Source organism: Gymnoscopelus microlampas (assembly GCF_963454915.1).
Source record: "Gymnoscopelus microlampas genome assembly, chromosome: 14".
NCBI lineage: Eukaryota > Metazoa > Chordata > Actinopteri > Myctophiformes > Myctophidae > Gymnoscopelus > Gymnoscopelus microlampas.
Genome location: NC_139951.1, coordinates 22,474,655 through 22,485,688, shown reverse-complemented (window position 1 = coordinate 22,485,688; position 11,034 = coordinate 22,474,655). Strand labels below are relative to the sequence as shown.

Genomic DNA, 11,034 nt, shown 5'->3' with positions numbered 1-11,034 from the left:
GGTTCTCACCTTTGGTTCTTGGGGGCCCAAAACACTGCTGGTTTTCATTATAACTATCATTATACTGGACATTTACATCTAGGACACCAGGTGGATGTAATTACCTGGCAGTATCCAGCAATAGATTGAGAACCCCTGCTCTAGGACACTTGCTTTTATTATTTTTGACTGCATTAATGTTATAAAGACCACTTTAACCTTTTGGAGGGGCGGCATAGCTGAATGGTGAGCGAGCCAGCCTGGGGAAACAAATTCCCCAGTTGTCCCCATAGAGGTATAATATAACGGGTTGTCCCAGGTACGATTCCAAGCCTGGCCAGCAATGTGAATATGACTGGTCGAAGTGTTCTTGACCTTAACCGCTCCACGCCCCTCATGGGCAGCGATCAGCTGGGTTGAGCTGAAACCGAATTTCCCCCGCGGGAGCAAGTAGGTCAATATTATTATTATTTAACTAGGTCATAATGTTGCTGGCTGACCAGTTATGGAATAAAGAGTTTAATTCCGCAACATTCAATCTCAATTTTGAGAAATAATGTCTACCTTATTCATCATTCTTCTGCACTGTAATTTTAGTCTTACTATTTACTAATTTTACTCGTATTTACTTATTTCTTATTATTAAAATGTCCTTTCATAATGTGTTTATTTTTGCCATCTTGATGTCTTAATGCTTATCGTTTTGTGCGAAGCACTTTGAATTGCCTTGTGTTAACCCATTTTGGGCGGGAACCCCTATCTGTAACTATACCTTTCAAGACGGGAACCCCTTTTGGGGTTCCTGTTGCTATGTACAGTATATAGCAACATCCATTTTTTGTAATTTTTGAATACATATTTGAAGTTTTTCAGAAAACTTAGGACAGGATTTAGAAGGCGTTTTTAGAATCGGCCTCAGGTCTAAATGGGTTAAATAAACTTGACTAATAGAATCCATCTTTGTTTGCATAGTATCTCCAGGTGACATTTTGTTCTGTGAAGGAACAACTTTGCCCATTTGCTGTTGCATACAAAAACATACACATTTTGTATTGGCCCCTTAGGCCTCATGGGCACTGCAGTGTAATGACTGTGTACAGTGCAGGACAATGCGCACACATACTGTACATTCAGGTCCATACTGGTACGAGAGAATGCTCATGCATGCAACTCATTCCTGCTCACAGTCTGATGCACTGAGCGTTCTGACCCAGCTGAACCCTGCCCAATGACCAACAATAATATGGCTTTGATTTGGCTGACAGGCCCGCAAGAATGCATCCTCTTTCCCCATCTTGGAAATTTTACATTGACCTCGCTAGTAGTCAACTTCATTAAGAATGCTTCTTAATGCTCTAGTCTAGCCTGAAATGCAAGACAAGTACAGGAGGGCAGTGCTTTGTTTCAAAATCAAACTGCAACCAATTGAGAAAAAAAGGCACTAAATGCTTTTAGTTATCGCTTAGGAATAATATGCAGCAAAATGTATCCTCATGTTGGAAATGACTATTGTTAGACCATTTCTTTTTCTTCCTCCTTCAAAATATGTTTATTAGATTATTTAACAAACAAATATTCCCCAGAGGGAAGTCGAATACAGTCACTTCCCGAAAAGAAATAAAAAATAAAGGAAACAAAAAAAGCATGTAATCAGAAATTCAATCAAAACTTTCATTTAAATTAAAGAACTGCAACATAAATCAGTGGTCTCACCAAGTTAGTCCCTCTCTAAATTACAATAAATGTACACCCCCCCCAAATAACTATTGCAAGCATAGTTAGCCCTGTATGTCAAACTTTTTATTATTTTTTCGTAAATATTTTTTGTACAAAAATAGAAGTAGCGAGCACAAATAAGAAAATATTGAAAGGCAGAGAATCCTGGTTTCTTTAATCCGCTGCTTAAGTCCCCCATCCCTTTTTCAAGTGTAAAGAGCTGTTTACACCAAGCACTATAATTATAATGATAACTAGGTATGCACCGATGCGAAGTTTCTGGCCGATACCAAGAACCGATATCAACATTGCTGGCCGATAACCGATATTTACAGATGTCAATATTATCTGTATAAAAACAAGTTCAAAGTTTGTCATGTAAACACTGCATTCCAACACTAGTGATACTATAAGATGAAAACAAATTATGCAATTTTGGCCCATATCCGAACACAATTAACTTGGTTATAGTTGTGATGTGGCCATCCACTTGAGTTAGAAGGATATTTAAAACTATCTTTATAGTTAGCATCCGGGCTTGTTAATCCTACACCCGTTATCTGAAAAATGTAACTGTAAGTGTAGGCTATTTGATACTGTATATGCAACAGTCCATTGTTTCCATCTTCCCCAGTACAGCAACCCCCCTGTCTTTCTCCTGTCACAACCAAAGGACCACAATGTAAATACGCTTCTGACATTTCTTGTGTTTATCCTTTAGACTATTGTTGTGCATCTGTCAACAATGCAATTTGTCAATAGAAATTTCAATCAATCAATTTAATGCTTGGTGTGAATGGCCCTCAAAGCTTCCATTGCTTTGTTGGGAGACAAATCACGGAGTATCCATCAGTGCAGTGCAGTGTGTCTGTGTGTGTGTGTGTGTGTGTGTGTGTGTGTGTGTGTGTGTGTGTGTGTGTGTGTGTGTGTGTGTGTGTGTGTGTGTTGTGTGTTGTGTGTGTTAGGGGGGTGTAGTACTGGCAGTGGTTGAGACTGGTGGTGAGGTGTACATGGACTCAGTATTCTGGAGAGCACCTTTTCTCCAGGGCCAACTGCAGGCTCTGTGTGGCGCCACCACCTGACTTCAGAGCCTTGTAATTCCTGGCACAAAAAGACAAGAAGTGACATCATGTCATCACAGTCACATGAGAAATACCTCCACAGGCACAGGTATTGATTGCTTGAGTTAGACTGTATTCCACTCAAGGTTTCTGTTAGCCGGTATGCCGGCCATTGGCCAATTAAAAGCATGATTGACTGTTAAATATAAATACTATTGCTGGCCACCGTGGAATTTTTTATAATTATAATAATTATTATATACTGTAAAGATAACATAACATTCGAATACGTAGTTGACAATCATTAAAATCATATAAGTGTTTTATGAGCATACATTGACTGGTGAATTGTCATTGATTGCTGCCACCCAACATTTGTTTTCTAAAACTGCTGGCTAGCAAACTCTTCCTGCTCTGACCACTGTCCAATCACAGCACTTAGAACAGTCCAATCACAGCACTTTGAGGTGGGAATTGCTGGAAAACAGGTGGGGAAACAAAATAATCATCTCACAGACATATTAACCCTAAACCTAACCGCAAAACACTTAAAAAGGTCTTTACACCAAGACACACAGAGGGCCTTACTTACTTGGAAAGGAAGGTGTGCAACAGTGAGGCATGGTCCTGGGGGAAGTATTCCTGTTGGACGGCGTGTTCCAGACACAACAGATGACCTGGGACCACAAACAACTTCCTGCCATTCCCCTCACCCTGAGGAATACAATAACCAACACACACTAGGTCGGTTAGCGCTTGAGGATCTACAAACCAAAATGTACTGTACATTACATATATATCAACAAATTAAACAACCACTTAAGCGCTATTTTATAGGTTTTATAGGTCGCACAACACGTTTTGGAAGCTTTTTGCCTATAATGACATGTCCAAAATATCGGTTATTAATCGATTATTTTATTAAATGATCACATATTAAATATTCTATAATTAAATAGTTCAATTAACTATTGCACCCCTAGTTGCATGTACCTTGAGCAGTCCTGTCAGGACCATTAGGCTGGAGAGGAAGCAGTAGGATTGGACGGCTGAACCAGAAAAGAGCCTCTCAAACACTGCGTCTATGGGACACAGAGACAAACAGCAATGCACAGGTTAAAGTGCAGGTTAACTGTCAGTTCAGACAGTTAACAGACACACTGAATTGTGACATGACATGTACAAATTGTTTAAGTTTAAGAGAAAGTGTAGCATGTATTCATTCTTTATTTTTTTTACCAACGGTTTCTAGAACCACTTTCTTGGTCTCTGGTTGGTCACTGTAGACAGAGGATATCTTCAGAAGGATGTCTGCTGCCTTGTCTGGGTCCGACACTTCCACCTGAGAAGAGAAAATCTAAATAAGACATACTCACTAAGAAAATGATGCTCTTGATCTAATATTCACATTTGTATCTAGTGCTGCTTGCAAACCACTTTGAGCTGCATTCTACAGTACGTAATTATGTAAGATGCTATACAAATAAAGTTCATTATCAGTGTTGCGAACAAGTTACAAAAAGAGTATACTACAGTATACACTATATATATTATATAATGTTATATATATAATATATAACATTACTTACATCAGTAACACATTGCTTTACTTATTACTCCCTGAGATAAGTAATTAGTCACTACTTATTACACTACTTTTACTTTAACTGAAGACATGTTCCTATAGTTTTTTAGTTTTTGTCTAAATGGTTAACCGTTGAAACGTCTCATCCACTATTGATACATAGAACCAGCATTACATCTGTCTATTAATTCACGTAATTTGTGTGTGTGTGTGTGTGTGTGTCCCGAGCATAACTCGGGAGTGCTGTGCTGAGTGGCAATTCGGTCGGATCAACGGTTTCTGAGGACCGAAAACCCACACGTCTGTAAGTGTCTGTCCCTAGACCATGGAGGACGCATTGATTTTGCTGAGCACGCACCGAATCTCAGTGTGTTTGAGGGGGTGTGGTTCAGCATAGTTTTCTCTACATTCCCACCTGTCGTATTAGAAGTGTTCTCTCCTCTCCGAGCTGAAGAAGCTTTTCACTGGAGGGGCTGTTCAAGAACGATTCCACCTCTGCCTACAAGTGGAGACAAATTATCACATTCAGGCATCAGAGCAGAAAAACGAAATGTTGTCTTGTCACTCTGGTTGTTTTCCCCCATTCTCTCCCTCTGCGTATGTGTTTGTGCTAGATATGAGGAGATTTCTCTGATTAGGAATAAAACACCATGTTTATCTACATAGATCATAATTACTTGAAAAGTATGTTTAAGGTATTTATTAAGCACTGATCTATTTAGATCTTAGTTTTGTTTCCAATTAGGTTTGTATTTTGTGCGAAATCGTCATTTATATTATCATTCCTTAGGCATTTACTGTATCACTGGATTCTTCAAATCATTGTTATGTTTTAAATGTTAGTATTTTGTGCAATAGCCCTATTTATTTTACTATTAGACTATTTGTTAAATGTTATTACTTATTAAATGTTTGTTTTTAAGATACAAATATTGTATCTGAGTATACAGTATGAACCCGGTAAAATCTTACCAAATTGGTCAGGGCCGGCTCTAATACCTTGGTACATAAAACAACCTGATTGTGAATGCAGTTTGGTATTGTATTTAAATGTATTACAAACAAAGTAGAGATATGACTCAAATATGTTTATTACTGTCTAAATATGTTAATTAATGTGAATTTTCTGCTGCCTTACTGAGCTCTGAGATTTTGTGGGGCTGCTTTCTCCATTTGACACTCCATTCTCCTTCACATTTTCATCACTCTCTCCAGCGTCTCCATTTTCCTCCACTCCATTTTCATCCTCGTCTTCCTCTTCTTCTTCTTCTTCTTCCTCGTCATCTTCAGGCTCTCCCTCATCATCACTATATGTGTAATGGAGAGGTAACAAAATTATACAATTGGAGGGGCAATCTTGAAACTTCTCTGAAATTACATGGGTTACACACACACACACACACATTCTTACAAACGTTACCTGAGAGAGGCCAACATGTCTCCTCTGTCCATGCTTTCCATGAATTCCGTTAGAGCCTCACAACCCTCCTCTCCCAGACAGTTGCCTGTTCAGAGTCACACGCTGTTAACACCCCCTTAAAGGGATAGTTTACCCCCAAAATGTTTTTTTTCTACGATTAATCACCCCATGGAGACTTGAAGTCATGGATAGGGTTAGGGTTAGTTTTTTTTTGTTTTTGTCGCATTCCTAAGCCAATAATTTGATGACCGGCAGCCGTTCCGGTAGGAGACACAAAAAGTCTCCTTTGTATCTCCTACCGGAACCGCTGCCGACCGGTCCGCTGGTCATCAAATTATTGGCTTAGGAATGCGACAAAAACTAGTCTCCATGGGGTGACTAATCAATAGAGAAAAAGTATTTTTTTGGGTGAACCATCCCTTTAACAACACTTAATACATAATAAAGTCTATCATGTCATGATGAAATTAGTTAATTATTTTAATAGTGATAATCATTGTTATGATAAATATTACTAATATTCTAAAAGCAAGAAGTTACAATACATACAGAAATCTATAATTGTACATTTTAAGATGTGCTTCAAACGATGTGTGAAGTATAATGTGATAGATGGATGACATTTACAATACTACTTTACAACTAACATAGTGTGTCACTGATTATATAACACAACACTGTTTCTCAATAAATAACGTTTAACAAAACAAAACAAAAAACAATACTACGTTACAACTAGTAGTGAGTAGTGTACAGTATACCATTCAGATCCACTTTCTCCATGTGAGTTTTGTCTGTGACAGCCTGTGCCACAACGAGAGCTGCAGTCTCAGTGATCTCTCCATAGGACAGGTTCAGTTCCTGAACAGCATATAAGACAAGTCACATAATTCAGCATTGCACAAACAATGCTCATGGGGCACTTGATGACGTTAGGCTGTATGCAGGCTGACCTTGAGAATCGGCAGCCCCTCTCTCAGGACAGCTGAGAGGGCAATGGCTCCCTCGGAGCGGACCAGACAGTCACCAAAGTTAATCACCTGGACATTCCTCAAATGCCTCAGAGCCTGGAACATACAAAAGATACACACATTTCTATTTTATTTATTTCCTTTTAAAACTTTTAAGTGCCAGTCCACATTGCCTTTGTGTTGATAGGTGGATAGGAAAACATTCGACTTCTGCTCTGTCATTGACAAGAGAAGGGTCGCACTTAGAATTACAAGATCATGGAGTTTTTTTATTTCTCCACATGCCTTACACTAGAAACAAACGTTTTGGCTATCTAGCCTTCGTCAGTGTCACACTGACAGAATAGTCTGAGCAGAAGTGGTTTTGTTACCACCGTGCTCTGTCGACTTCAGGAAAAAAAGCGTTTGAATTCTGGTCGGCGGAATTTAAAAAAACAACAGCATTAACCTGTAATATGCAGTTTTTTAAAGAATTTGTTTTCTGTTGTAACTGTTGTTACACTTATAATTATAAATAACAATTGTCAACCCATAGTCATATTGTATTGCTATTGAAATATTGTGCATAAATATCAGTATGATATTTTGTCCATATTGTGGTACTCTGGTACATACCTTCTAGACTTATGTTTTTTTCCTGGGGGAAACCTTAGTACTTACAGTACATTCAATTGCCCTCCTACAGTACCTGTGCCATGGCCAGTGCTCCTCTCTTGGTGAAGGTGTTGTCATTGAGGTTGAGGGTGCGGAGCTCTGGGTTGAGCTGCATGGCCGAAGCCAAGGCTGTGATACCTGGGTGGGTGATACCGTTCTGGGGCAGGTGGACCTCCTCCAGGCTGCCCATCAACTGTTAAGAATGGAAAACGGAAACGGGGAGAAAAAAAATAGAGATTGAATACATACAGTATGAGGCCGCTATATAATGTGTTGTATTTTAATTATTAATTCAAATGCATCCGTTGCAAATGCAATTCATTTAATATGATTGAATATCAACTTTCTGACATGTAATGCTATTCTTTTGAACAGATATTCTGTATGAATATATCATGCCCTGACAACCTTGAGTGCCGTGATCTACAGTACAGTTGCTGTGCTTTTACAAGGCCAAGTGTTTAACAGGTACAGAATGTGTTGTACCTTGAAGGCCTTCGCAAGGGCCGTGGCACCCTCATTCTCCAGCCGGTTCCTCCCGGCGATGAACACCCTCAGTCTGAGTGCTGCTCCCTGGGCTGAAGACACCTTATGGCACTCAGTCAGTGCTGCTGCCAGGATCTACACAACACATGACATGACATTAAGTGCAAGATTCGAGTAAGTGTGTAAGCGGATGTGCGGCTTATATGCGTGTATGTTTATGCTGAGGGTGTGCACCGTGACGACTGTATAGGTTATTAACACATCTGTGTGTGTAAGCAGATGACTGTATTTTCAATCGTATTCCACTGAATTATTACTGCACCGTTTTTGTACACTTGCTCAACCTAGCAAAGTAAACATATACAGTAGGTGTAGAAGAGCACACATATCCTCCAATACTACATGGCCCAGGTGAGCTCACCTTGCCTCCTCCGATGCCCATGCCACAATTGTTGAGTCTCAGCTCCCTCAGTGAGTGGCAAGAGGGGCTCTTCAGCAGCTGTTCAATGCCCTTCACCCCATCCGGACCAAAGGCATTGTCCGACAGGTCGAGCTCTGTCAGTCTGGCCCCTGCACTCATCAACGCACCTCCCAGTGACCTCTGGTGAAAAGACCATTGAGATCAACATGAATTGTCTCTCAAGTGCCTTGGTGAGTCAAATACATGCAGCCTCATTGCAATCAAATGAAACAAAACAATGTGAAATCAGCTGGTTTCTAGTCCTCAAGGAACACTGCGCTTTGATTTCACCCCATAATAAAAAATACAAAAGGTTGGTTGGTCAGCCACTCACCAGGGCAGTGGGTATTTCGGAGCGAAGTCTTCCAGTAAACATATCACTCCAGAGACATCTCTGAAAGATGGATGACACAATGTGACACAGAACTCAAACACCAAGCTTGTAAGGCGTTCCAAGCCTGTTATGCACAGGCAAAAAAAAGAAAAGAAACGTAGAGCACCTGAAGTTCGTCTTTGTTCTCCAGGGCTTTGGCAATGGCCTGTGCTGCTTCTACGCCGACTGTGTTCCCCTCCAAGCGTAAAGCCCGGAGACCCTGGCACTGCTCAATGTCACGTACCAACTCCTTCACTGGATGAACAGGGACAGAGATCAAGATGTCAACAGAAGATCAATGTGAGAGAAGTCCTTTGTTTAACAGTACACAATGGGTGAGACAGCAGGAGGATGGCTTAGTGATGGGGGGGGGGGTCCTGTAATCAGAATATCATGTTTAATCCTCACAAACGTCAAGGTGCACAACAACAGCAATGTACAGTAGTCTTTCGAAGAATTAACCTTTACGTACTGACTCATTAGAAGTTCTCTGGGTAAGAATGTTAATGCTGCAGTTGTAGAGGTACATCCGATCTCAGATAGTCTCACCTGTCTCTGCGTTGTCCAGTTTGAGTCCCAGACCTTTGTAACTCAACTCTACGCCATCTCCGACATGCGTCTTGGACAAAGCATCAGCCAGCTGGGCAATATCATCCGAAGCCATTGCGTTGCTAGGGAGTAGGGAGACAGTGAAATGCATGATGAAAGGGGGTAAACAAAAAATATGCCTCAGTGATACCATGGGGTAACAGGATAGGTGGGCACTAGGAACATCTGGGCACCTCAATGTAAAATTGGCTATTTTGTCCAAAATGTAAATACAAATATAAATATATATATTTGGAAAATATTAATAAGTAAAGTAATTAGATAGAATAGATACACGATTGAAACATGCTTAAACAATCGACAATTAAGGTCTAACATTTCTACAATTGCTACAAAACCTGTATGTCCAGTCATTTTGGGGCATAAACAAGAAGTCGAAGGATAATTTTAAGTCTGATAATGATGTACCGTGCATGTTCACATCACGTATACTTTACATTACTTAAGACCAAATATGTTTTTTTTTTGGACAAAATAGCCAATTTTACATTGAGGTGCCCAGATGTCCCTAGTGCCCACCTATCCAGTATCCATACATGGTACTTGTATGTTAATCCTAAGAATTGTGACATTAGAGATGCAATGTCATATTACCAGTGGTGTAACTAAGTACATTTACTCAAGTACTATACTTAAGTAAAATGTTGGTATTTCTACTTTACTGTAGTAGTTCCAATTTTCAGTACCTTTACTGCTCCACTACATCTCAGAGGCAAATATCCACTACACAACAATTATTTCAAAACTTAAGTTAATAGTTAATTTGTAGATTTGGATTATTATTACAAAACATACATTAACCACTTCAAGTCTTCAACCCTACAGTATATACATTTCGGCACTTGAAAATAGCAGATCTACAAGCTCACAACACATTGCAAAGCGAGGCGTTGTGAGCTTGTAGATCTGCTATTTTCAAAAGGTTTTTATACATTCAATTTGAAAACTTAAATGAGACATTCTGCATAATGAGTACTTTCTACTTTTTGTACTTTAAGCACATTTTGACTTTTGATACCAACACTATTGTACTTTTACTCAAGTAAATTTTGAATTCCAGACCTTTACTTGTAACAGAGTATTTCTACATGGCTGTATCGATACTTTAACTTAAGTAAAATATAAGAGCATTTTCCACCACTGCATATTACAATGCCATTACATTAGCCTGGTCCTCTACTACTGACATCGCTGTCACACAGTGACATCACTTTGGCTAAGCTAACCTTGAATTCAACATGCGAGAGTTCGTTTGGCCATTGTAAAACTAATGTTAGTGTTTTATCAACACGGCCCTACATGAAAGCAAGCATAGGCCGTACCACTGTGTTGGACATAATGTAACATACTTTACATGAAGCATAGGCCGTACAAATGTTAGAAATAATGTAAATACTTTACATAAAGCCTATACAACTGTTATAATATAATGTAACACACTTTACATGAAGCCTAGCCTAGGCCGTAAAACTGTTAGACATAATGTAACATACTTTACATGAAACTTCCAGTTGTTGACGCGGTGAACAGCCCTATCTCTACACGCTGGTCGGTTCCGTTCCGCGCGCCACTTACGTTACAATGTGCGTGACGTCATTTCCCACAACTTCTTCGCAGTGTTGCCATGTCGGCTTATTATAAGCGAGGTTGGGCTTGCGTTTTTTTTGGCCTTGTTTTTAAAGTGCACTGCAGTTACTTGGGCTTGCTGCCCATCTTTTTT

At 39.7% G+C, this 11,034-nt stretch overlaps 1 protein-coding gene across 1 annotated transcript; it reads right to left on the bottom strand.

The window, feature by feature from the left end:
- Positions 1-1,510: 1,510 nt before the first annotated feature.
- Positions 1,511-10,902, bottom strand: rangap1b (Ran GTPase activating protein 1b). The gene is made up of 16 exons (XM_084079381.1): positions 10,808-10,902; positions 9,255-9,376; positions 8,833-8,960; positions 8,667-8,726; positions 8,294-8,473; positions 7,873-8,007; positions 7,421-7,579; positions 6,715-6,828; positions 6,523-6,622; positions 5,762-5,846; positions 5,480-5,648; positions 4,757-4,840; positions 3,996-4,098; positions 3,750-3,838; positions 3,349-3,470; positions 1,511-2,796 (listed from the first exon to the last, which is right to left on the bottom strand). Exons 2-16 carry the CDS (start codon positions 9,367-9,369, stop codon positions 2,712-2,714), a joined length of 1,728 nt encoding a protein of 575 aa, XP_083935507.1. The 5' UTR covers positions 9,370-9,376; positions 10,808-10,902; the 3' UTR covers positions 1,511-2,711.
- Between the last annotated feature and the right edge of the window lie 132 nt (positions 10,903-11,034).